General features: G+C 50.3%; 1 protein-coding gene across 1 annotated transcript in view; it reads right to left on the bottom strand.

Annotated features, from left to right (window-relative positions):
* Nucleotides 1–25,494, bottom strand: part of LOC144159282 (uncharacterized) — a 34,997-nt gene extending 9,503 nt beyond the window's left edge. The window contains exons 1-7 of the mRNA XM_077690675.1: nt 25,354–25,494; nt 19,604–19,735; nt 15,582–15,745; nt 13,771–15,508; nt 11,508–12,761; nt 3,305–3,657; nt 175–1,237 (exon numbers count right to left, since the gene is read on the bottom strand). Of these exons, the coding sequence (XP_077546801.1) occupies nt 175–1,237; nt 3,305–3,657; nt 11,508–12,761; nt 13,771–15,508; nt 15,582–15,745; nt 19,604–19,735; nt 25,354–25,378 (4,729 nt within the window). The 5' untranslated portion in view covers nt 25,379–25,494. The remainder of the gene's footprint in view (nt 1–174; nt 1,238–3,304; nt 3,658–11,507; nt 12,762–13,770; nt 15,509–15,581; nt 15,746–19,603; nt 19,736–25,353) is intronic.
* Nucleotides 25,495–27,709: the final 2,215 nt, after the last annotated feature.

Raw genomic sequence — 27,709 nt, 5'->3', positions numbered from 1 at the left:
ATATGAAGCCTAATCAATTGCAGAATTAATTGCTCGTGTTGTGGCCAGCCAAGTGCCGCATCAAAATACATCTCTCAAGCCTTCGTGCCACAACTGCTTCTTTGAGCAAATGACGTAGTCAGCACTCTATTTTGATAAAGGCAGGTCTATTATCTTGGTAAAATTGTCGCCCACCTTGGGTTACTCGCCGCCGATTCCGCAGTCGCCCGGTCTCTCCCAGGTCGTCAGGAGCGATGACGAGGGCCCCGGAACACGACCGCAGCAACTCCAGGTCGGCCAAGTGTTCTCGCGCCCCTTCCTCGTCGTCCCTGTGGTTCACCAGCGCCTCCAGCAGCGGAGAGCCCTGCGCACTCGCTGCCTCGCTCTCGTCGTCTTCGGGCGGCTCGCTCGCCAAATCCAGCAGGCTCGACAGCGAGTCAGGGAGAGGGGGCGACCCCACGTGGTTGGCCAATGCCTCCGTAGCGGGAGGACTCAACCTCGCCGCCAACTCGTCGCTGCCGGTCGTCACACAACTGGCCGCCACCGCGGGATGGTCGAAGACTGACAACAGGTCGTCGTCGTCCACCACACACTCTCCCGAACCGCCCGCCCCGGCGGCACGCGTGTCCGCCACGGTCACAACCACAGACGGCGTCGTCGTCACCACTGCACACACGGCCTGCTCCCGAGATACTACGGGAGCTTCAACCGGCACTTCACAGACACCACTTGCGACCGGCTCAGACACGGCCGCACTCGCCGAAAACGACAACACGGCCTCTGACGACGGAGCGGTGACCGGCAACGTCGAAGTTGGGGCCTCTTCGCTGGCTTGCAAAGACGCACCAGCCACCACCACCGACTTCGTAACTGTGTTGTTCGGCGAAGAGGATGACGATGCGGTTGGAGCGTTGCTGACATCACCCGCCTTCATCGGAGCCACCTTGGAAACGACCAATCGGAGAGGCGGCGACACAGAGCCGCTCGACGCGACTTGGTTTGGCGGTGACACGAGCTCGGCCAGCGACGACTTGAAGGTGAGACTGGAGGTGCCCGGCGGAAGCGACACGACTTGCATGGGGACCGGCTTCGCTGCGTTGCCGCCGCCGCCGGCAGGGAGTGCCAGCATGGGGTGAGTAGGGGCGGTGGATGACAACGAAGAGGCTCCGGTCGGCAGGCTGCCCTTGAGGATGAAGGTAAGCCGCTGCTGAGGGTCACCGCTCCACTTGGAAGGCGAGATCATTCGTCCCCCTGGAACCTGCAATCGGGCGATCCGCAGAAGGCGATTCAGGTAAATGGCGTATTCGACCGAGCTACTACACACACTGAATCTAGGGGACTGGCTCGCTGATCTAAACGGCGCTCAGCGATTACGAGCGACAAGTCCAATGTGACATCACCGCTTGTGCCCACAAATCAAATACCGTATTTTCGCGTGTATCATCATCATAATCATAATCAGTAGCAGCAACCTATCTGCGCCCACTGCAGGGCGATTATTCTCGTCCTGTGCTAACTGCGACCAATTTATCCCCGCAAACTTCTTGATCCCATCTGCCCACCTAACTTTCTGCTGCCCCCTGCCATGCTTACCTTCTCTGGGGATCCACTGTTGCCCTTAAGGAAAGTGGATCAGATAACAGCAGACCTCTTGAAGGATGGCGGGCAAATTGTACTAATAAAACTGGCAAACCTGTACACACAATGCCTAATGACCGCGAGTGTACCGGATTCTTGGAAGAATGCGAACATGGTCCTAATCTATAAGAAAGGTGACACAAAGCACTTGAAAAATTACAGACCGACCAGCTTACTGTCAGTTGTCTACAAGGTACTTACCAAGGTAATTGCTAACAGAATTTCTTCCACCTTAGATTTCAGTCAACCCAATGAACAAGCAGGGTTTCGTAAAGGCTATTAAACAATGGACCATATCCACACTATTAATAAGGTGATATAAAATTGCGCAGACTATACTCGACCCCTATATATGGCCTTCATAGATTATGAGAAAGCATTTGACTGTGCCGAAACCTCAGCAGTCATTCAGGCATTGCGGAATCAGGGTGTAGACGAGCATTACGTAAGAATACTAGAGGATATCTACAATGGGTCCACTGCTACTATTGTCCTACATAAGGAGAGCAGTAAAATACCGATAGGGAAGAGAGTCACACAAAAAGACACAATCTTTCGCGTGTATAACCCGCACCAAAAATGTGAAAATTTCAGTGGCAAAATAGGGGTGCGGATAATACGCGCGGTTTTCCTTTAGTGCAGCTTCACAGCAATGTGCGTTGTGCCGTGGAGATGACCTTGTGTACAACAGTGAGGACTGCGCCTCAAGTGATACCTCTAGCGAGAGCAGTGACCCTGAGTGAATTGTGACTTCTGCCTTGCAGTCAGTGTATTCTACTTGCTAAATATACAATTTTTCTGTCTACATAGTATGTGACGTGCTGCTTGAGGAGTAGCTTTGGTGCAGCCTTTGCTATATCAAATGTGCGCGCAGTACGCGAGTATTTTTTTTTCCTTTCCCGGCGGGCTGAAAGTGGGGGTGGGTGCGGATTATATGCAGGGGCGGGTTATACGCGTGAAAATACGGTACTACACCCACCCAGGAGGTTGCACGATTTGCTCGCTCGCAAGGCAAGCAATCCTAAGACGTCCCAGCTACTCTGATCACTTCTTTCCGGTGCTAGCTGATTGTACAGAAAATGGTTTCAGTACTGTGCAGCCAGACTGGCCCGAGTAATGCAAACAATGGCAAGTACTTTTTTAGCCCATTTAATTGGTTGCATAAAAATGTTTCAAATAAAAAAAACTCTTATAGATAGCACGCAAGAAGTCGTGGCCACTTTCCCAAGAGACTTCAGAAAAAGACATTTTCTTATGGGGGGGAGACTCTCAAAGAGATTTTGACAGCCTGTTAATCGGTGCCCAAATTGCTTTCACTAATGCACTTGTGACGAACTTGAGGAGGTATGACCTCTCATCCAATGTGCAAGGAACCGCTCCATGAAACGCCAACTAAATAGCTCCTCCCCCGAGTGGAGAACCATCCCCTGCCAAACTCCAGTTATGGAAACACACTACCCCTCCACCAGCAAACTGAAACATGAGAGGCACGCTACTCTAAGGCATGCCTCTCAGTCAAGTTCCTCTGTATGGATCCACCATCTGCCAAACTGCAACTAGGGAGACAGGCGACCACCTGCCACCAGGGTGGCCTCCACGCCGTGCAAGGAACCGTCCTTCACCTAGCCGCAACTAGGGAAGTTTGTGTGACCACTGCCCTTCCCCCTTCCCCGACCCAGACGGTCACCTGCATTGTGCTGGAAGGCACGCCCACCACTCCGCTGTCGGAAGGCTGGGGGTTTGTTGTCCGGGGTGGTGCGGCGGTGGCCGCCTCCGTCGGAGCGCAGTCCCAGGTGGCCGGGGAAGAGGACGGCCGCGGTGGGCAGGCGCCGGCCGCGAGCGGAGAGGAGGGCGCCGCCGTCTCGGACAGAGGGGAGGCCGTCGACTGACTAGAGACCACCACGGCGGGTTCCGGGGTGGACGACGACGGTGGGGGGGAAGCCGCAGCGGTGCTGGTGCTGGTGGGTGGCGGTGCAGACGACGGCCGGTCTGGCGGAATGTTGCTGCTGGGCTCTTCACTCGGAGGCAGCACAGAGCTCCCTGGAAGGAGGAGGGGGATGGAAAACACGCAGCTTAAGAATGATGAGATAGATTCCTCCAGAGCGCACGGCAGGTCACCAAACTGTTGGGAGAGTCTCCGTGCGACAGAAGGCCTCCAGATTTGGAACTAACAAAGCAAGGACCGTGCTGTTCCTCATTTTCTTCCTGCACTTATTTCACATTGAAGCACCAGCGGCAGTTTTACCTTCTTTGGCGGGGGATCCCTTTTTCGTTAAAACCCGCGTTCGTTCAAGGCACAACTTTTGCACAAAGGCTGGCTCTTTCCAGAATATGCTGAAACAATCCAAACAATCAGCTCCGCACTGCAGAAGAGGTCCTGAATCAGGCTTGCGTTGTAGTGTACTGCCTTGCAACTACAAAGGTACACGTATCTCTCTTTTCCTTCTTGGGCAATCACCTTTGACAACTCAAATAATTTATGGTGCCTTCACAGCGCTCTTTTTTTTTTCTCCAGAAACTGTATGGTTATATGGCTTGATTAGGGCAGAAGACACTGCCAATCATACTGTTTAACCTCGAGTCCCGAGCCGTATTCTTCCTTATAATTTTCACCCTACAGCCAACAACAAGTCTTCCAGCTCGATGCCGTACTGCTCTTACCCCCAAAGGCAATGTACTGACAGTTTCCATTTCGAACACCTGACGTCAACAGAAGTATCGCAAAAAACAAACAAAAAATACATATTTTGCACCGTTGCCATGTATCCAGCTTGAAAATGGTGACTCGGTGGCAACATCTCCCGAAAAAGAGCTGTTTTATTTATTTATTTACTTGTAGTAGCGTCAATACAGGAATTCATTTTGCGTAAGAAAAATATCGAAGAAGAAATCTGGAAATTTGGTATGATAGTCTAGAAATAATTTGTGGGTTAGGTAAGGGTTTACCAGCATAAGCGTACATCTGCTGCTCTGTGCCTTTCAACCCTTCTTTTCAAATTTGTCAATCCACTGTTGGGGGGTCGACTTAGAATCGAAATCAAACTGTGTACCGCTAATAACGGCAAGAGAAACGTGAAATCAGGGGTGCTACGAGGTGGGGAAGCTTAGCAACTTCGTTTCCATGGGTATGGTCGAAGTGTAGCGTGTTAACTTACTGTTGCACATATTCTGGAATAAATAAAGGTGGTACCAACTTTGAAAGTTGGCGTTTCCGATCTGTGCCATTTGTCCACCGAACGCAGTGACTAACCTCCCATCGTTGTGTGCGGAAGTGTACTAAACAATGTGATGCGATTGTGGCTAGGTTAGCGCCGTGCATTGAATAAGGGGATTCACTAATATTTATTTTGTTAATTCGAGACGAACAAAAGGCTTCTTGAATGCGAGTAACATACTCGCAAATAAAACGAAATCGCGAGCGGCCGCTTCCGTCAGCCGTCATGTTTGTTTTGGTATCGCACGGCAGTGGCCACTGCCGGTAGCTTCGATGGTTGTCATCTCGCAGCGAATGTGTTCTCCTAATTGAGAATAAAGTTTTTCACTCAACCCACAGCGCATGGTTATTCCACGTGCTTATACAAAAGGTTTTCTTTTTTAACATCTACTGCGCACACGAGTGCACGGCTCTTGTGGGAGCATCGATCATTGATGGAAGAGCCACTGTATGGAGCATATTGGTAGTTGACAGAAGAGCCTCTTTTGATGATATGATTTTCTAGGCGGCGCTCACATTCTTTTTTTTTTGAGATATAGTCCAGAGTTTGACGGAATACCGTCTGGTCAGGTAAGAGCATGGTTGTGACAATGAAACGTAGGTCACTGACCAAGTCAAAGAAGCGGTTTGACGGTTTGACTTGATCTCATTGTGATCAAGGTACCCGTAGGGGTACCGAAACGTCAAACCGCTTTTTTGAGATATGTGATTTTGGGGGGTCGACCTAGTTCGAGTCAACTGACAATCGTGTAAATATGGTAAATACACCTTCAGGACACATTGCAGTAGCCAGAAGTTGCTTTAGTGGCACAGCCGGGGGTTACTTACTGCGCCTACATTAGGAAAACATGAAAAAAGCATGGTTTCAAATAACCTCTGGGCAGCAGCATGTTTGCAGGGACCCACCCCACCAACCATTGCACCCTGATGGCTGTAATTTCGAAATTAGCATTACACGTGCCGATAAAAAAAACTAGTTTATCGAAGGGACATTACAAGCAACGACAAGTTTGTCTGGATTGATAGATTAGCTCGCCTAGAAAACAGGTGCTTCGTTGCAGAAAGCAACTTCAAATACACCGACTTCAGCTGAAATTAACATACACAAGAGGTTCATACTGCAGCAAAAGCGTGCAAAATGACCATTTCAGATTCAGGTAACGGGGCTCAATGCGCCGAGGCTACCCGTTGGCTATGAGGCACACTGTAGTGGAGGGCCCCAGATGAATTTCCACTACCCGAGTATTGTTAACGCGTGCCGAAATCTCAACACACGGGCGTTTTTCGCTTTTCGCCTCCATCATCGAGCCACAAGATGCCCTAATGAAAGTAGCCATGTGTATATATGGCTGTACGATGATCTGTACGATATGCTGTACGGTATTGCACAATACAATGATCTGACCGAGAAAACGAGCACTGCACTAAAACCATACCCACCTCGATGACCTATGACATCACTTCTTGCCCTCGTCGATCATCATAGTGATTTTTAAGTTCTTGTTTGCTGCACCTCAAACACAATCCTATAGAAACGTCCACTTCACGTTTTTATAAACTCATGGGGTCGTACTGGTGTTACAAATGTGTTATTTTTACCACACCCTATAAAAGTTGCACAGATTGGGCCTGAGGAGGCGACACTTGTCTACCCATTTTCCCATTTATTTTAGAAAGGCTACATTCAAGATCTGTAAATTCATTTTATAAGTGCGATTATCTATGGACTTAGACGAACTTTTTTCTCACCACTGTTTATGGAGCCTTTCCACAATGCAACTTACATTTTGGCGATGTTTCCTCGCTTATAACAAAGTTAAGCCAGCTTTAAAAATTCATTTTTAGACTTAAAGGCTATTTTTGGCTTCGCATAAGGATTTATGATCATACCCTCACACACAATTTAAAAGACCGTTCCAGCAAACTCAGCTGGAGAGCCAATCACGTTACAGAAACTATCATTTGCTTTGTTTCGCCGTTTTTCTTTTTCTGTCATTTGCACGTTTGCGAGCGAGTTACAATAAAAGAGGTGACCAGAAGGCAGAAAATGAGGGCTCAGCTGACCAAGCAATACCCCGCGCCCGCAAAAAACAGCTTGGGCTACTTTAAAAACCACCTTATCAACTTCGCGTTTTTCCTTACCAAAACTGATGTAAGCGTCAAAATCCTTGCCTTTCAGTCTGTTTTGGAGCAGTTTGGCGCGATTTTTGCGATTTTCATGGTTAGGGAGCAGCATGGCAGAGATGTGTCAAAACTGCACAATATGCGCAGCTGTCTCATTCCTGCTTGTAATAGAGGAAGCTAAGCTAAAAAAAAAAAGCAGTGCCTCTGAGTTTTTTATTTTAACTGAGATGTTTATTTTCAAGACTTCATCCCAAATTTCATTCCAGTTCCCTTCCATCTGGCTCGTAAGCTAGATTGTACAACTAGATGTAACGACTTATACGGATGATTTCAAAAAAAGGAAAAAGGAAAAGTGGCAGTTTACTTTTCTTGCAGAAACTCATCTTGTCTATGAAATTATTCAAGGTTTATTTTCATTTGCTGATGCTTAAGCACAACTCTGTCAAAAAGATGCGGAGACACATTGCTGTGCTGTTCGTCACATGGTTTCTTTACCACAGCTGCTCTGAGCCTGGTGAAATGGTCCGTGGCAGCGATGGCTGTTCCACATTTTCGCTCTTTAGAAAGACTGCACAAAAACTGATCCCTTTACTTGACAATCTTACATATTTCTCCAGACCAGCTGGTATTTCAAAATAATTTTCGATGTCCCTTCCGTACTGGCAACACAGAGCGAGAAAACCTGCAGATGGGTGCAATCACAGCGCAATGCTGGTTTTCCATTAACCAACAGCTGGTCCTACCAACACAATTATCGTGGTCATCACTGGTTTGCCACTGTCACAGACATTAAAAGGCAATGCCTGCCACTAACTTCGGTTTAAAAGAACAGGCAACAATCTACTGCGTTGCATTGAGCCTGTACTTTAACTCTTTCCGTACGGCGCCATAGGCCACCGGACACGGAAGTCCGATGATTTCAAACGTCCCGCGAAAGCTAAAAACGGCGCCTGGCGGACAACTAACGCCACCTGGTGTATTTATTGGCAACTCATTTTTCGATTTTATTATGTTTTGTTGATATTTCGCGTGCAGAGACCGCGCCAGAGTGAAATTTGGACCTGCGGTAGTGGCGAGTTGTGTGAAAACGGCATTCGCTGTATTTGGGCATATTTATAAACAAAACGGGCTTCCTATCTGACGACTGCGGCTTTCACATTGATGTGTAGTGTCTGGACAATGTATGGTAGGGATATTTTGCCAAATGCGCCGCGTCATCACATTATCACCTTCATGATAGCCTGGCACTCGTGCCAGATTACCACTACAAAGCGATGCGCAACACTTCTCAAGGTCGCTGGATGTTTTTTTTCTGGTTTTTTACCACTAAAGTAAAAGGATTTTGGGTCAGAACACAAAAAAGTGTGCTTGGATGCATGACCGACTTACACTCGAGTGGCTTCGAGGAGTGGCACAGCCGTCAGTTCCGCTAGGTTGACGGGCCCACAAAAATACAAACCTTGGTGTACAGCGTTGATATATATATTGAATCAGCCAAGAAATGTAGGAACAATTTGTATATCTTAGAATTCCTAAAATAATTTTCAGGCTCATTACAATCGCCTATATACGTTGCGGGTATACTTTTTTGTGCATTTTTTTCTGATTATTTGACTAATAAACTGTAAGTAATTGTACCTTTTACAAAACTGCTGGTATGCATTTGTAAGAGCAATCTATAAGCTACAATTACATGCATAGCAATGCTAAATGTGTCCACTAGCTCAAGAGAAAAAAATAGTTTTGTGGAAGCACTCAAAATCGGCCGTTTTTCCGCAGTAACGAAAGAGTTAATAAGAGAAAGAAAAATATTTCGAGAACTTTGACAAGCGCTTAGGAGTCTGCAGGTGAATCCACTGCGCTGAAAGCCAAACGCTTTACAGTTGTCTCAGCGGCATTCTTTAGGAGAATCGCAGCCCTCAACAGAACTGCAAGAATAAGGCAGGCTACAGGTGGTTAACTTGCAACAAATATCTATCCGCCGTGCTGGGCCATTGCTCCAGTCCGAGACTACTGATTGTGGCAACAAATCCACCCCAGCCCCACTATCACATTCATCGGTGTTGGTAATTAACTCGTGAACGGAGGAAATAAAACATTTTGTAATCCACGCTTTCGTACTTCAAGTGCCCTCACGTCAAAAACAATTTTAAAATTCTCCCCTCCCCTGTGATCTTCATAGTCCTCCTCCGACACTTTCCCACTCCCCCTCTAATTAGCCTTCCCCTCACACCCACTATCTTCTCCTATCCTTGCATTCTCCTCCCTTCTGGCCCCTCCTCAACTCTCCACCTCTCACCCCCCTCTCTTTGGTGCTTTATGTTCCCATGTCTCCTTTCCTCCTCCTTCTCCTCCACCTTGAGAAAATGTGGAAACTACAACTAAGTTTTTCCAGTTGCCTTCACCACCTGCATTCTCTCACTGCGAGCTTTTCAAAATAAGTAGAGTGGTGGCTAATGAGTAGTAGCCCAAATCTCCTAGTAACATTGGACAGCCAATCAAGGTTTGCTGTTGGAAAGACAGGACACACAACACTACCCACACAAAGAGAAAAGAAATCAGAGTTTGCGACTTCAAAGCGACACCAAAGGCTGAACGAAATCAAATGTATCGTAGCACTCTACTTTTATTGGACGAGCAACGATGCGTTATTTGCTGAGAAATAAGTAAATACAGCGGGGATCTCTCCCTCCTTCCCTTTCGATTTTTTCGTGACGTAGACATCGCGTCACAAAGTAGGAGAGAGGCATGGTGGCGCCTAGAGTGTAATGGTTGGCGGAAGGCGCTCTCGAACTGGCAACGGTTGCTTTTACAGCTTCCAGCCATGGCTGACCCGCGAGAACGTTTCTTTGGCCAAGGAGGCTGGCTTTCACTTTTATTATGTCACTAACGGAACGAGAAAGGCTTTTCAACGCTCAACCGGCCGCCTAAGCTGGACACCCGGACCCCATAACGGCGGTAACACAAGTTCAGAAGTGACAAGCGCAGTTTCAAATATCAGGATGGCAAGCGTGACCGCCGGATAGGTGTCGCTAAGGTGTCTTCATCTCACCTAGTCTGCTGATTAGATCTCATACTCTCTTCTCTCACAGAAACCTAGCATGAAATACACGCTCGCTTCCCCGCACCCGTCTCAAGTAGTCCTCGTGGCAAAGGCTCAGCCGGGCCCAAACACAACAAGGGTAGAGCTATGCCCACACAATTCATGGATTGTTTATAAGCAGTGGCGCATGGCAAACAGAAAGGCACAAGTTCTGGTCAATCGGATAACCCCCGCAGTAAGTACCCTAACCTTTCAAGAGCAACAACGTTCTAATGGGTGCGGGCACACTTTACCAATAGCAATATCCCGCATGGAGAACGGATTAAAGCTCAGCCGGTCACTCAACCACCTGCATTTTGTTCCTTTTGCCACTTCCTGCCAGGGATATTGCTGGCAGAAGCTCGAGCGTTCACTGTGATACGTTACTGGCTCCAATAATTGCGGACCAATGCTTTTCCATAACGAAACTGAAAGCATGATGGCTGACAAGCGTGAGAGAAGCAGCCTGTCTTGCAATGTAAAGTCCGTGTTCGTGTTTTTTAAACTACATCGGCTAACGGAAAGTTTTGATTTACATTTATTTCCCGAGCTCAACCACTTAGGAACTGTTCGTTTGAGGAAAACATTTATAGATGCTTCTCCGGTGAACTCTCACCATTCACAACTTTTGTGACGTCACAAAACAAAGTACCCAAATGCGTTACGGGGTGTCAACGCGTGTTTTCACGTTTCTGGCAGTTTCTGCCCGATTAAACAACTGCTAGTTGCGAGAATGGTGTATATAGATTCTCGGCACCATAATCCATCGATACGGACAACTTGTTTCCACCATATAGTGTCCCTTCAAACCTGTTGCCAACAGACCAAGATTGCAAGCACCGTTTTTGTGTCGTCAATGTCATGACACGGTGGTTCGGCTGCTTATTTCCTTTTGGGAGTCTGCAGGCCCAGTTTTGACACAGACCTCCCTGAATCAGCATAGCTATGCTTTAGCAGGAAAGATTACTGGGAAACAGCAGATGAAGAAGGAAGAGGCAGTTGATATAAACCTAAAGACACAGAAACCCCCTACAGGCATCTCAGGTTGATCAGTGGACAGTGGCTTCCCTCACACCTCAAAGCTCAAGCACTTGAATGAAGATCACCTCAATAATGGGTCAGCCAGGACAATAAATAAGTGGCCACACTCCTAAAGAGGACTCAGTTTTGCACTGGACGGCTATCACCACAACTAGCCGGACCTCGGCCTTTCGTCTCAGAGTAAAGAACATTTTATTTTTACTGGGAACAACATGAATGCTTTCCAGCAGTTACCGTCCGTACTTGGCTGTCAGAAGAAGAGCTGCACAAAACATTCCCACTGAGTTCACTAACCGAGGAATCTTGCAAGTCTCCACTGGCACCAACACGCGTACTTTGAGGATGCACATATCCCGTACTAGAGGATGCAGTCAAAGTCGGCTTGCAAGACTAGGCATTTCTGCCAAATTGGCAGGGCAAGCTTCTCACCTTTTCCCTCGGACAGGGCTGGGCTGGCCTCCCCGTCGCCGTTCTTGTCGCTGTCCGTGTCACCGGGGTCTAACCTGTCTTGCGGTAGCCGCTCGTGATTCGAGTCCGGCGACACACTGTCCCCACCCTCCTCAGTCCGCCCCGTCGTCGTCACACCGTTGTCACTGCCGGCAACCGCGGCAAACTCCGCGTTGCCGTTGGACGCAGAGTCACAAACGCCCCGAGACGACGCGGGCAGGTCCGAGGAAAACCCGTCCGACCGTGACACAATTGCACTTGTCGCCGACAGCGTCTGTGACGTCACGCAGGCCAACGACGACAGCGACACGGGCGTCGTCGACGTCGGACCGTTGGTGACGAGGTCGTCCGAGTCGAGGCTCGACTCCGCGTCCATCGTCGAGTCGCACTCGTTCTGCGGCGGCGACGCCGCAATGCCGTTGGTCTTCACCATCACGCTTGGCGCCGCCTCCATCCTCGCCTGCGTTGCCGCCGCCGCCGCCGCAAAGCCCGCGGCGGCACCAAACCTCAGCCGGTTCATGCGAACGATGCCGGGTTTGAGGACGGAATTGGCCGTGGTGGAGCAGTGGAAGTGGTGGTGCGTGGCGGCGTACTCCTGCCGGAGCATGACGTCGCCGCGGAAGGCCGCCCCGCCACCGCCCTGGGGGATCAGCAGCGGCATACGGTGGTTGCCACCCACCAAGCCGCCGAGCTTCAAGGCCGCAGGCACGTCGACCTCCGAGACCTCAAACACGGGGCCGAACGCTGCCTTCTTGGCGGTGACGGTGTCCAAGGAGATGATGCGCGCCATGGGCGGGGAGAGCCGCCGCTCGGCCACCTCGCGGGCATCCTCGCCGGCCGAGCCGATGTGGTTGGTCCCTCCCTCGAGGCAGCCGGTCAGCGGGTTCTTCTTCTCTATTGCACTCGTCGTCTTGGCCGCCGGGGGAGGGGAGGTGCGGCAGGGGCTGGGCGAATGCCGCGCGGCCTCCTCCTGGTCGTCGGGGTGCAGCACGCCATTCGTCTCGGGGGTGGAGGCGCCCTCCGGCCGCGCCGTCCGGTGGGGCGTCGCGTGGCACTCGAGGGCTCCCAAGGCACTGTTTGCGGCGGCAGGCTCGCCGTTTCCCGCCTGCAGGAGTGGGGTGGCCACCGTTGGCGGTGTCGGTGTCATCGCGGCGGGGCCGCCGCCAGAGTCGGGGTGGTCTGCGGACCGCAGGCCGTGAGGTAGATCGGGACGGTCTCGCAGCGGGCTTGAACCATCTGCGGAGGGCGGGAAAAGGAAGGTCTCTCTGCAACATCGACAAATGCTCTAGAGCATGCTACAAACGGGATATGGGCCCTTGCGCACCATCCCGAAAAACGTTGACAGAATAAAACGCTGACACAACTGTACCCAAAAAGCACGGACTAATAACAGAATTAGGTGCCGCTTTTATCAGCACTTGTTGCCGAAGCCAGTACGAAGCAAGAAAAATAAACAGAGTATAAACAAACATTGAGAATTGATGCTCCATTGTAAAGTGCAAGTTACACACACACAAAGTCGAAGTACTGTTGCTTGTGTTACCAAACTTTCACTAAACTTTCACTTACTGCCCTGACATTTAACCCTGTCCGCCCTGGTGGTGTCAATTGGCGAGATCACATAACAGTTCCTCTAGTGCACAGAGAACGAAACGAAAACAGCTCGTTTTTTGGGGAACTGTTCTTCATTGATGCCTATTGTAATGGATATCACTGTTGTTTCATTAGTGGAGCTGCACGCTACGAAGAAGAAGAAGCTCTGGTGAAGACGAAATTACGGCACTGAGGCTGAAAAAGAAAAAAAAAAAAAAACGGCGGCCCGAGTTTTATTTCCAAGCTTTTAAATCTATAAATACATGCATTACGAAGCTAATTTGTTTGTTTGTTTGTAGGTTCATGCAGCCATATAGTTTAGAAAAATATGCAAAAGTGATGTCTCTGCTCGACATAAAATTTTTAATTGCTTGATGTCCTAGATGCCTCATTAATAAATCTGTTACTACTTGCACTTCCAGCTCTATTTTGGGGGCTTATTGGACCCTAAAATTTAAGAAAATACACAGAAAACATTGTTTTGCTTGAAATAAAAAAATCAGGGCTGATAAAATGATGGTCTAGCTCCAACTAAGATGTTCCTTCAGCTTTGCCAAAACATGTCAAAACAAAGAATAGTGTGACAGCCATCATGCAGTGAAAGCAAGCAAGCCCCTCTGTTTGCACAGCACGCCGCACAAGCAGCACTCACCACTGACGGAGGAGTCTGCCTCGGGCCCCAGCGAGGTGGCAGACCAGTGGGGTTTTGTACTCTGTGCGCACGAGGACGAGGCAGATGAAGGGGACGAGGAAGAGGGCGAGGAGGAGGAGGAGGAGGAAGAGGAGGGAGAGGCATTGGGCAGGGTGCGGCGGGCAGGCCCCAGGGGGTGCTGCAGCTGCAGCGGCGTGAGCACGACGGTCGGCGACATGGACACGGGCACTCGAACGATGCCACCGCCCGACAGCAGGCTCAGCTCCCGCATCCGCTCGGAGGCCTTGTCTCCCCGAGCCCGGGCACCGCGGCAGCCCCTCCGCGCTTCGCTGTCGGCGTTGCTCGATCGGGGAGAGCGCGGGGAGCGCTTCTTGGGCACTGCCGCTGCCGCCGCCGCCGCTGCCTCGGGCTTCCGGGGGCTCACCACCACTGCCACGTTGGGGCCGCGCAGGGATATGTGCAGGGGCGGGACGCGCGGTGGCTCTCCCTGCGGCGAGGGTGGCGGCGACGCCTCGACGTCCAGGGCCTTGACGGGCAGGCCGCTCCTCTTGGAGTCGAGCTTGAGGCGCAGCTTGAGCTTCTCGCCCTCGCTGGGGGGCAGGGAGACGCGAGAGACCTCCTCGCGCGCCAGCGGCTCGGGCTCGTTGGGGGACTGCGAGGAGCACGACTTGCCGATGCCGGAGTCCGTGTCCGACGACGGGTTGCCCGGATCCTTGCCGCTGCTGCCGTCCGAGAGGCTGCGCTCCGAGTGGCCGCCGTTCTCGGACGACTCGGACGTCTCCAGGTCCCGGACTGCCGGCTCGTCGTCCTCTTCGTCGGAGGCCATGGGTTCCAGGTGGCCCGTGAACGGGTTGATGAGGTGGGTGGTGGCGCGGCTCTCGGCCGCAGTCGGAGGCGACGGGGGTGCGACGGACACGGTGGACGACGGGGGTGCCGTGCGGGGTGGCGACAGGGGAATGTGGGAGAGAGGGTAGCTGCGAGTGCCCAGCATGCTGGCCGCGTCGCAGCTGGGGCTCGTCGGTGGTGGTGGCGACGGGGAGCCGGGCGGAGAGGAGCCCTCCTTGCCCCGGCTCCCCTTGGGCGGTCTTCTCTTGCGCTTGGTCGGCTGGCCCGTGTCGAGCGGCGGAGGCATCATCAGCTTCTGCGGGCCGGAGCCCGTCTCGCTCTGGAGCAGGTTTACGAGCAGCGGACTAGACAGGGCCACGTTGCCGCGCGACGCGCCCCCCATGCGCTGCGCCGCCGCCCCCAGCGCGGCGGCCAGCGGGGGCGAAGGCGAGAAGGGGAAACGGCTTCCACTCGTCGTGGCCGCCGCGGCCGCGCTGTTCTGCTTCATCGAGTGGGTCATGCTCGCAAAGGGGAACGGTGGCCGCGTCTTGGTGGCAGGGCGCACGAAACGCGACGAGCCACTCGACAGGAACGGCAACGGCTCTCGCGGAGGCGGGGCGACTACGTTGGGAGAGCGAAAGCTGCTGCCGCTGCTGGTAGAGGCTGCCGCCACCGCCGCGAAGGCTGGGTTCCGGGGTATGGAGGCGGGCTCTGCGGGCACCGTGGAGGAGGAAGAGGGGGAGGACGAGGGGCCGGCACGGCTGGACGATGGCCCGGCCACGGCTGATGACGCTGCCGCTCCGGACCCGACCGCGGAGGCCGCCGAGTCCTGTTCGCCCTCCTCCGCTGCCTTCTGGATGATGATCTCCTTGGGCGGTTCTCCATAGCGGCCGGCAAGGGTGAGGCTGATGATCTGCGTGGATATTCGTCGCATTAATGGCAGAACAGTTTCGAGCAACGAAAGAAAAAAGAGCCAGTCCACCCACCTGGTCCCCCTCGACCTGCACCGACAGGATGCCGAGCTCACGCAGCGCCTGGTCTCCCCGCTGTGCCAGCTGCCGCAGCCGCAGTGCCGCATCCCGGGGCAGCGTGAAGGTCACCCGCACGCTGTTCCACGGCTCCACCTTCTTCACCCACAGCGGCTGCTCCTCTGCACCCATGAGGAGAGAAAGGTCAGGGTTAATGGGGAGCAGACGGTTGGAAAAACGGTGCTGCCGCCTCTCCAGTAGAGGCCCGTGCTCGGCCACTGAGTACCGACACTTTACCAGCGCCATTCGAAGCCAGTTCAGGCCACGCACATTGCTGACATGATGCCATGCGATGCACAACCTGTCAGTTCAGTCCGCTTTACACATCAGGCCTTGGGGATCACAAAACACTTGGGCAAATAAAATGGGAAACGCGTGGATGCAGCTGGCATCAGGTGAGGGGGGGGAGAGAGAGAGAGAGAGAGAACAGAAAGAACAAGCAGATGCGGACTGTGGGGTGGGAAAATCCAAGAGGGCAAGTGGTGTGCGGGAAAACCTCAAAATTCCCACAGCCCACGTGTGGAAGTGAGAGAGAACAACCATAGTGGTGCAACGGAATCAGAGCTGACAAAAATATGCCGGGTCGCTTGTTAATGCAACAACATTTGGTGGCCCACTAAGAAAAAAGGCGCCATCCCAGAAACGCCCACGAGCTTCCGACAACAGCTGTCATTGTCACTGGCCAATTCACGGTTGACTACGCTGTTATGCCTACATTTGCCCGTAAGGTGTGGTTACCTCAACGTTGAGGCTAACATGCCAAGCAACATCAAACTCATTGTAGGTCAAGCTGTGTGCAACGGTTTCAAGTTTTATAAGTCAACGGCCATAGTGCATTCGCTGGGTCCACTTTTAGTCAGCTATAGTGGAGTTGGGGACGCATAATCAACTTGCATTGCGGAGGTTGTGGGTTCGATTCCCATAGTCCTGAACCTTCCAATTCCTTTTTTTTTTTTTTTTTCGGATCGATCCCTTTACTTCACTCTAGCGGCCATTTTAGGAGCCACTTCACTGCTACAGAGGTTGGCAGCTTTTCTGCTCTATGGACCATTTAATGCTTCGGCATTATAAGGACACCCATGCCTCTGCTTCTCTTTGCCAGGAGTGCTATACAAAGCACAAAGTGCCCTGTAGCAACACGTCCTTGTAGCGGATCCCATTAATGCTCACGTCACACTCTGTCACCAAACGCAGCCTTGTATTCTGTATTCTGCACTTCATTTCAACCGAGAGACACCCCTTGACTGTCAGGAGCTAGATCAACGATCTCTAATCCATTGCGGACGCATTCTTCATCACACCAGCCATGTTGACAAGGTGCCTGACAAAAACCAGACAAGCCAGAACAGTGAACCTGTCTCGGTTGTGCTGTGCTGTGAACTTATCACAGTTAGGGCAATGTAACCCACATTCCTCGCACACCATTATGCAAAACAGGCTTTATTTGATGACGCATTGTATTTCAAGAATAGATTTGGCTACTTTCGCTGCTGACGTAAGATCTACTGCCAACATATGGCGATAGCCGAGAAGTGTCACTCAGGATGACTCAAAGGAAGTGTTTAGCTTGGGGGAGGGGAGGGATAGAGAGAGAGAGAGAGAGAGAGAGAGAGAGAGAGAGAGAGAGAGAGAGAGAGAGAGAGAGAGAGAGAGAGAGAGAGAGAGAGAGAGAGCTCTATTCCAGCAAGTGGCCAGAGCACGGTGGTGGTGACTTCGGTGGCTCTTTTGACCAGGGCTTGTTGTATAGTCCAGTAAGAGCTACCCAACGCCTCCCTCCACAGCTCGCTGCTGGTGGTTAGAGAAGGGGTCTTGGGGCACTCCCATATGGAGTGACTTAGTGAGCCGTGCTCCCCACAGAGGGGGCACGCTGATGAAGGGAATTCAGCCGGGGAAACACACCCTCAGAACACTGGCCACCCGTGTCTACAAGACTGGGCTTGCACAAATACACCAAAAAGCAACTGGTGTTGCTATGAGTGCTATACAGTGGGGCCGGAGGGTTTGTGGCCCCAGGGATGGAATTGCTGCAGTCAAAAAAGCTGACTGAGAGCATAAAAATTTTAGCCGCAAGCAAAATAAATAAATAAATAAATAAAAGCTTGAACATGACAGCAACATACCAGGCTAAATAAAGACACCTGAGTTGCTAACACCTGTGCAAATGCCTAGCACCCTCTCCTAGCAAATTCGGCAGGTACGCTGTGTGTTAGTTATCAAAGACAGAACTCCCACCATAAATCTACGTATTTGGCCACCACTAGCAGTGTGGAAGGGAAATGGCTTCAGCGGTAACTAGAACCAGGTTCAGTTATTTTTCTTCAAGCCCATACAAAACAAGGGCCAAATGAGATAGATGCACTCATCAAAATGTACATGACCCCCCCCCCCCTTTCCCTCTCCTTTGGTCTAGTAATGCTTGCCTTAGTATGTCTGCAAGTATTTCTAGAGACTGCACGGTTCATGCACTGATAAGCAACACCTCAGCACTACCTAAAAGTTTACTGCTTTGATAATCTGCTTACCAGAAAAAAGCGACCAACTGACTCTTGCTCTGCCACTGGACATTTTCTCTTGGTAAAATTGCACTCGCACAGAACAAAAAACAGGACAGCCATCTACAGCAAAAGGAAATCTACTGTAGCCAAGTTCCAAAAAACACTGCAAAAAACACTGCAGCCCGCTAGAAATTGCAGCTGATGCAGCAAGCACGCATTCTTTGTCTAGTTTCGTTTTTCGTAAGAACCCGTTCTGAACCGAAATGCAGGGCAATCCCTAAATTCCGACCTTCTAGGAATTATTGAGCAGCAGGTGCTTTTTTTTGTTGCCTAGTCTTTCTTCATACGTATTTAAAAAAACAAAACAAAGCACAATCCCTGGTTAAGGACAAGCTGCACTGCTGCTCAATGCAGCCCACCTGACGACATCTCTGAACATACGTTTGGAACCTTCCGAGGATGAGAATTGGTGCTGACTGGCCAAAATGGTTGACTTTACAAAGTAATAAGTTTTTGTGCTTGTGTTACGGCAGGTTCAAATTGCTTGGTTACACAACACAGCCCATACTGCAGGTGCGTAGTTCTGCCGTACTGCCTTTTCTCTCTGCGTCAGATACAGCAGCTGCGCTGCCTTGTCTAATAAATCCTGATAATTAGCATCAGTGATTCAATCCCCACTTCTCTTCAGTTCCTCTTTTAAAATGTGCCTCCTAGCGCCACAGCAGCTTATAGCTTCACGGACTGAATGGCAGAAAAATTACATGGGGAGAAGAAAGGCCAGAGCCAACCAATGCAGCTCGATTCCGCAACGAGGTTGAGCAAATTTCCGATTAAGCGGTGCCATTTAATAGTGCAGATAATTCCTGCGGCTGACAGGTGTACTACACTGAGGCTTTCTTGAACAAAAAAAGAAAAGAGGAAAGAAAACAGGAGGGACAAAAGGAAATAGGCACAAAAAAAATCATTGCCCTCTCCTCTTTTATTAATTGTATGAAAAAATCCTGCTAATCTGCTATGACAATGCAACTGACGAATCACGTGCTTGGATGAGATTTTAGCAAAACCCCCTCCTCCCGTTTCCTCCCACTGTTGAAGACGACTGCGGTTTCAACTTCTAGGATCGGCACATAACCACTTGCACCCGACAGCAGCCAACGGACTGAGCAGAGGTTTCTCCAGCACTCAGGTTTGCCTCGAATGCCCCTGAACTGGATACCAGGCCGTAAACGAGGCGCAATTGTTGTGCAAAACTGTGCGCAGTCAGAGGCTGCACATACGAGGGTTTTGTTGAATGAGCCGTACGTGTCCCTCTCTAAATGTCCGCGTAGCAATGCTCGGCACCAGGGCCACAGCAGAAGGGGTCCTCTTCGTAGCCAAGAGACCCTCTCCAGAAACCCTCTTCGTAGCCAAGAAACCTCTCCAGAGGCACTCTCCGGAGACCCTCTTCGCAGCCGAGAGAGCCCCTCCGGAGGCCCTCGCACTCACCATCGGAGATGAGCTCCCGGAGGCGCAGCACCAGGCTCTGCAGCCGTCCCGGGAAGCCGGGGTCGCGCAGGTCCCCCTCGCAGGTCAGAACGGTGGTGGCTAGGTCCTGGCCGCCTTCCCCTTCCTCCATATCTGCAACGCAGAGGGTCCCAGGGTCAGCACTCCGCAAACAGCTCCTCACGAGCAGTGGGCCAACATCTCTCCGTTCAGGCTAAGCAACGGACTTTCACGGCAAGAAATACGTGCCACCTTACGTTCGGTGTTGGTTGTGCCAAAGTGAATCTCGCAAGGCTGGTTGGTGGAAGGACTCTAATTTGGGCAGTTCATGTTATGAAGTCCCTTCTCTACTCCAGCATTTGGAATCGATTTGGCAGGGTCAATGATTCTGAACACACTTCTAAAAAAAAAATTAATTTGGGATATTTTTGGTACGGATTTTGAAAAGGGTCACCCCGTTTTGGTTTTACACCCGTTGTTTTCACCTGGAGGAGCTTTGCAGAACAAAAGTTTGCCTTGCAATAATGGCACTGGGTCGTAACACGCCACCAGGATTGCACTGTGCGCCAATAAAATAAATAAATAAGTAAACAAAGTTGTGGTAGGACACCAAGCATACCTGTCAGCCCGCAGCAATAATGTTACATACGTGATCTCAGGTCACCTAGATTTCACTTCAGCTGTGACTCCTCATTGCTACGTGTTTTTCCTTTCTCTTTTTCTCTGAAATGTGCGTAGTTGCCTCAAGTTTTTGACAGGTGAAGAAAGTAAACTTTTCTTATGCGGTGTCACACAGATTGTGGCAACAGCAAAGCCTGGGAAAATGCACCACAATATTTGAAATTTTGCTGCCTAGGGTGACCTTCAAACATACACTGGGGTGATATGTGGCAAGAAAAAAATATGTTCATGAGAACTAGATTTCCATCTTTCCAGCATGAAGCAGACACAGTACACCACTGTTTGATCAACCTTTGCCACCTGCTGATGACGTCAACTACGGCTTGTCAAAAACCAATCACACAACCTACAACCCATCAAAAACCAATATTTTCGAATGGAGGAGTTCCTTGCAGGCAAGAGATACAATTTATAACTTTGTTTTAACTATGTTAGCTATACTTAACTTTTAACTGCGCAAATTTTGCGGGCTGACTCACATATTGCTGAATGAAACTTTAGAAGAGCATTTCCAATTAATTTATGCTTTGTGCCATTACAAAAAAAAAAAAAAAAGGAAAGAAGTCAACACATTATTATACAACAATGTATTGCATATATTGCGTGTATTGCATAAAACAATTTACGTAATTACGAAAAAATAGAGGAATATCCGCACCATAAGAAGTAAGTATGAAAGGGGCCTTAATGGCCAATTTTTTATCCTACTAGGTTTTATAGCTTTCCCAGCTTTTATCTGGTAGCAGAAGGTGTTTTCTCTTGTTGTTGTTTGTTGTTTTTTTTCGTGACGACATCATGTCACCGTGAACTCCGGAAGGGGGAACACTCCTTTTAGCAGCAGTTGTTAAGGCCACGTACCGAAAGTTTTAAAGTGCATCCACCGTTCACACATTCGCAAGCATGCAAGCGGGTTGTTTCTTATCGCAGGCCTTTAACAGGCTCCACAAATGCGGCTACAAGTTTCACAAGGTGACAAACCGCAGAAAGGAAAAATGGCGGCACCTTTCTACTACTTTGTTTTGTTTGGCTTTTTTAATTTTTTTTATTTTCTATCCCGAGAACAAGCTCGTGCCACCAAGCGCACAGCGTGTTTGCAAACTAGTAACCAGGCATCCATTGATACAAACCAACATGTCGACAGCCTGCCTTTAACGTGCTTCTAGTGTGATCCTCAAGAGAAGGTTTTTATCGTCTTCCTCGCAAGAGCAGTCACTGTGCCCAGGTTTCAAAACCACAACCACCACTGCATCACATGTGACGCACCTCGACTCTATAATGAGGCAATTATGGTGCCACGCAATCACGTGCCATTAGTACACTGCTAGTTTGACTGACTGACTTCTACAAGTGGAAAGTGGCCCCACGTGACGACCTTGATTAGCCGTTTTTTTTTGGAGAGGGGGGTTCATGTGCGTTGCTGCAACAGCTCATTCACAAATTGCCCCAACTCAAAGGGACACGACTGACATAAATTTTGTTGAACTCGTTTGTGGCCGGCAACCACTAATTTCACTTTCGAGTACATCATTGGAGCCTTTGCTCTAGTTCAAAGTGCCGACATCAACAAAAATTAGCTACGGGGACGTGAGGGAATTGGCACTTTTACGATGAATAAGAATCATAAGATGTGGGCCGAATTGGATCATAAACTACACATACCAGACTTCCTTTTTGTAAGGTAATTACTTAACTCTCTTCAGACCCCCTTTAACAGTGTACTTCTCTGCACATTCGCTGCCATTTCACAATCTGACAAATGTGACTGCAGTTCCTGGTTCGTGCATCAAAGCAATACAACGATTTCAATGCAACACACAAAGCGCAGCGTAGCTTGCAGCGACGACACTGCGTGCTTCAAGGAATGATTTTTAACAGGGCACGCCAGCAATGGAAACACAAAGACCTCCCCACCACCGCAACTCGGATGACCTTGAAAAAAGGTTCTACGTTTTGTTGACCGCAAAATGTAGTGAAACAGACAAAAACAACAAGGTTTAAATGCTTGGCTGGCAATGCAACAGACAGAATTATTTACACACGACAAAAATGCTCTGCAATTATTTTACACGTGCTTCAAATACTCGCCGCTCCTCGGAGCATTGCCGCTAACCATCAGGATGTTGACACAAATTTATGGCGCGTAAAAGTTTAACAGAGCCAACCACAACATTTCTGGCAACACAACAACCCAACACCACTGCCACTTCCTGCTTCGTAGCGTGCACAAACAAATGACTGGCAGGCATCCAAGCTCATTAGCGAAACAAGACGTGGCAGCAGATTTCACTCGCATCCCTGACCTCTGGTCATCAAGGTTGTTGCATAACAACGGCACAAGAGGGGCGATTAAAAGCGATAAATCTGGGAGCTGCCAAGTGACTTTGCATTAAATTAAGGCTACATGGTACAAGCCCAAATTAAACCCCTTTGCCATTGAGTGCTTTTCACGTCCCAGAAGCTACTCTTCCAACAAAGTCCATCACGGAGCAATTATTTTAGCCTCATTATGTATCTTTGTGGGAGGCACTAGAAGAAGATTCATATGACGAAAGTGTAGAGAAGCTCCACGTTTTACAATCAAAGTGACAAGTCAATACATCATCAATTTCATTCCTGCCGATGGCTAATCTCAAATGTTTTTACCCCGCCTAGCTGCACTCAGATATCCGATTGTACTGAAACTGGCCCCCAAGCTGACAGTTGATTACAGCACAAGATTTCTCAGCGATTCCACATCTTGAAGTTAATGAATCTCCCACCCTTCATCATAGAAGTGAAACAACTTGGATGCCCCAGCCAGGCAGCTGGGATTATCTTTAACAAGATGACAACTTTGCTGTGAGAGTGTTGTCAAAAAGGTTTCCAACAACCAAATGTTTTCGAAGTGGCCCACAGGCTGACACCACAGAAGGCCCTTAAATCATGCAACACATTAGGGGAAAACCAGGCCATGCCTGCCTCTCGGTACTGTGGACTGAATCTGCCAGCTGCTGTGTTTTGATTGCAGTAAATTTGTGTCCAGCGGTGTATGTTGCTGGCATGTGGCGGCTCTGTGGCAGAACGTTCTCGTTCAGGGCAAAAACAGAAATCAAACTATGCACAAGAGGTTATTCGTGATTTAACAAATGGACAGTGATGAAATAATTGCAATGGCGAGTGCAGATCGCGCAGCCTCGATGAGGGTTTGGTTTAATTTGAAACACCAGCTCATTTCGTGATCGAAAAAAAAAATAACATTACGAGGGCTTTGTTCAGACAATTCTTGTTCATAATAATTGCGGGAACGACTTTTCCCCCGTTTAAAGAACACGCGACAGCGGAAAGCCGAGTCTTAAAAGGAAAGGACCGCGCTAGAGGGGCGCTAAGTTCCTAGAGGTTCTACACCACCAAGCCATCACGCCTGTCTGGCAGCAAAAATTGCATCAGGCACGTCAATTATGAACAGCGCTCCCGAGGAAAGCATGCGACGGGCGCTGGGTTGCCGGTTTATTAATTCGGTCGAGTGGGCGTGCCTAGGTGTCAAGCCAGGCAGCGTCGGACCCGAGAACAGCGAAAAACGCGGGCGAACCTCGCACTTCCGGTAACTTTTCATTCAAGCACACACCACTTTTAGGGCCTGACATTAAAATACGGCCAGCGCCATGTCACGCTACCATTGCACGCTCCCGGCGGGTCTACCACGACGGAACCATGCCTGCACTCCGAAGCCACCCCGGAAAAAAACCGCTAGTCCGAAAGCGAGTGCGTAGGAGTGACAGCGCTAAAATACCCGGCCGAAAGGGACATGCAAAGAACTGCGGGCAGCTAAAGAGTCGGCGGTGAACGTTCTCCACGCAACATAAGCGTCGGAAAATGTCCTCGGGTCGGAACATCGGCGAGCAGCGCGGACGGACGACCGCGCGACGCGCACTTGCGCCGCACGAAAATACGCTCGCAACAGCGGCAACCGGGCCGGACAAGCATTGGCTTGGCCGCGTCCGGCAGTGTAACGGAAAGTGCAATGCACGTGCGTGCGGCGAGAACCCGGCGCTAGCGCCGGGCGGTCGGAATCAGCGGCGATGACCAGCGGCGGCCGCACGTCCGACGCTAGGACTAGTAGGGAAGTAGGCCTAACACCGTCCCGTGTCTCAAAATCGATGGAGGTCCCGTAATGCAGACCTTCCCGACAGTGCACGCCGTCCTTGCAACGCAATGTGCGCCGGGGCGCCCTGGCAATGGGTGAAAACACGGTCGCGTGCACAAATACAAACGATGCGACGTATCACATGCTTTATTAGCGCGGGCGAAGCGGTACTGCAGTCTGGTTGGAAAGCGTCGCGATCTGCGTGCAACCAGCTATCGGTTACAGCTTGAAGGACGATGAAAGACGCCGCTTTTTAGGCGGAATAGTTGCCACAATAATTGGAGCGACATTGCCAGTGTAAAACCGCTGCGCGTCTGATCCTGTCCGGCATGTTGATCGCGGCGATCGCTAGTTTTGGTTGCTGAAGGTTACCGAACAGATGAGCCGTGCACCGCATCTGAGCGGTGATCGCTCGGCGCGACGGCACGACATCGGCTCTCACGCCACGTTCCGACCGAGATCGCCTTGCACGCGTCTCACTTAAAGCCTTGTCGACAATATGCCGCGGGTCTGGAGCGGTTTGCGGATGTTTTCGTTCGCGATACGGGATAAAACTCGGGGTCCGGCTAAGCCTAACGGTGCCAAGGCTTCTGCGATCCCAGTCGAGCCAACGCAACAAACAGGAGGAGGGGGGGAGTGGGACTGATTCGAAGTTGCCCCGCTGGGCAAAACTTCTCCGCTCCGCACAGAGCTCGACCGTGGCTGAAACCTTGCCGCCGATGCAGCGCTTGCATCCGACTCAAGTGCAATGACGTATCGAAACTGTTTCGCCAACTCGGGGGACAGTTTTCAAAAGGCTCAAATGGGTCGATCGGAAAAATCGTCTGAACACCCATGGATCTCGGCGGTAATCACGTCTCCCACAGCGCTGTAGCGGCTGAAAAAGTGGTCCGCACGACACCTCAATTCTAACCGATGCGGCGTGAAAGCAAAATGAACGTCAACTCACCTGCTTGAGATACTTTTTCGAGCATAATTTTATCCCTGTGATGTGCGCCATGGAACAATAACAGAATCCGCCATTTGCAATGACCCTAGTGCGCATGCGTTATTTAATCAGCGGGAATCATGGGAACGTTCCGATTCGGGCACCGCTTGGCGGCTTGGCGTCCGCCGCGCACTCTGCTACTCCCGGCTGGGCGTAGTCGTTTCGTGAACACAATTATTCCCATGTCTAGTTTTATTGCGAAGAAAGCGCTCCCTTCCTCTCAAGAGCGTAAATATGATCCCGACAAGCTGTGTAGTCAAAAGCCTGCGATCTTGTGCCCGTCCACGCGTTGTCCGAGCAAGTACCGGCATATCGGTGTCTGCGGCGTGGCCTGCTGTGCGTGTTTTACGGAACAGAAGTGGTGTTTTTCATGCGATCGGGCTGTAGTTATGGCTCGAAATTTTGCGACGTGTAAGTTTGTGTGTACTCTGAGTGGCTGTTGGCCAGCTGTTCGACTCCTTGCTGGCCATGCAATGACAACCGATCCCGGTGTAAGCGTTACTGGCGTTACCATCGGCGGAAGTTACCTTTGCAATGAATTAATGAAGGTGTAGCTCACATTATAACTTTCGCACGCGTTAATAAAACGCGTGTAATGTGTCAGTGTGTGTTAACAGCTCGGAGCCGTACAGAAGTTTGGTAATTCGCACGTGCGGACATTTTTCTCTTGAAGCCGCTCGTCACCCCACCTTGAGGGCATCATTGTTCTGATTGTCACTCCTCGCGATCAAAACATCAGTAGCGCGGATATCCGTGTAGCGGAAATCACGATACCGAAACCTCGAGAGAGGCACCGTCATTCCGCTAATCCGCCAGTGGTCCTGTTCCGCGTCTCCCTCGGTGAGAAATTGGCCCGTCGTGACTTGAGTACAAAATTTCGAAAAATTGTTGACATCGCGTATCGTATTTTGTGATAAAAACGACATAGCCTCTCCTCGTATTTTCTTAATTGCGGCCACTCCCGCAGCATTTATTTCCTGTCCCACTGAGCTCTTCAAACGCATTCCGTGGCACGTGGTGGTACTCGGAGAAAAACCGAACCAAAACTCCCAGGAAAAGCCGAAATCATGCCATAAGCATCCTAAACCTACTGCGGGTGCCGATTTCGTTGGACACGGGGGTGACAGGTGGTTAGCTTTTCACTAAAAGGAATTGGCCGAAAAGGGGTGGGGTGGAAGCGGCTTCAAGGAATAGAGGCACAAAAAAAATCCGCCCAGCCGTTGTTTGGCTTACTTGTAGGAATGTATTTTTGTTCGCCAATTTCATTTCCCTTCTGGTTAAGTTTTCAGACTTTCATTTCCTTTTTTTTTTTTTCGTCCCCCACATTGCTTCCCTTTTTGAGCGATCATTTCCTAGCCAATCCCCCCTTGACTGAGTATGAGCTGCATCAGTGGCACCACCACACCGCGCATGTTGTGTACACACCATTTCAGACATGCATGAATGTGCGAATGAAAACCGCCCTGGAGAAATTTCGTTGACTGGCAAGGAAGTTGTGAGTTCCCATCCAGTACTCAAACGCCCCTTTTTCTTCCATTTGTGCTACTCGGCTACTCCTCCCTGCCTCTTTCCCCTCCCCCCGTATTTTGGTTGCATGGCCTTCCCTTTGAAATAAAGGATTACAACAACCAATCCTTCGTATTTCAACAACTGGTTGCATGAGTCGCTGTGCTGTGAGCAGCACTGTGTTTTGCAGCCTCACTCCAGCCGTGCAGAAATGCGAATAAAGCGTTGTCATTTGCATACGTGCCCGTCTTCATACATCCAAATTTTCTCTTTCTGATTGATTAATTGATTGATGGTAAGGTTAAACGCGCTGACGCTGCACAGGCAAGGAGGCGCGCTGCAGTGGAGGGCTCCGGATTAATTTTGACCACCTGGGGATTTTTAACGTGTGCTAAATTATCGAACACACTGGCATTTTTGCTTCTCACCTCCACCAGAAAAGCGGCTGCCGCGGCCAGGAATCAAACCCGCGTCCCTGTGCTTAGCGGCACAACGCCATAGCCACCGAGCCACCGCAAATTTCCTCATTTCTCGTGCGTTCCATTTTCCATTTGTAGGTGCCTACCCCCCAACCATCAAGAGATATCCTGGAACCATCTTGGAAGGACTGTAGGTAGTGTTGGTTGGCGGGAGAGGCAGTTTCCTTTTAAACCACAAATGCACAGGGTCCACGCATGATTGTGCTTTTTTACGGATGCCAAGGTGTGGTATCCATCCTCCTTCTCAAAAAAAAAATCTTTCAGGCTGTGCACCATTGTCTGAACTGACCCGAGAAGGGAATAAAGATGAGTTTGGTGAGACACACCCCACA

The sequence above is a fragment of the Haemaphysalis longicornis genome, unplaced genomic scaffold (genome assembly GCF_048455015.1).
Source record: "Haemaphysalis longicornis isolate Haplotype H1 unplaced genomic scaffold, Haemaphysalis longicornis Haplotype H1 scaffold_10, whole genome shotgun sequence".
NCBI classification, from domain to species: Eukaryota; Metazoa; Arthropoda; class Arachnida; order Ixodida; family Ixodidae; genus Haemaphysalis; species Haemaphysalis longicornis.
Note: the sequence above shows the minus strand (reverse complement) of the source record. Positions and strands in the feature narration are given on the sequence as shown.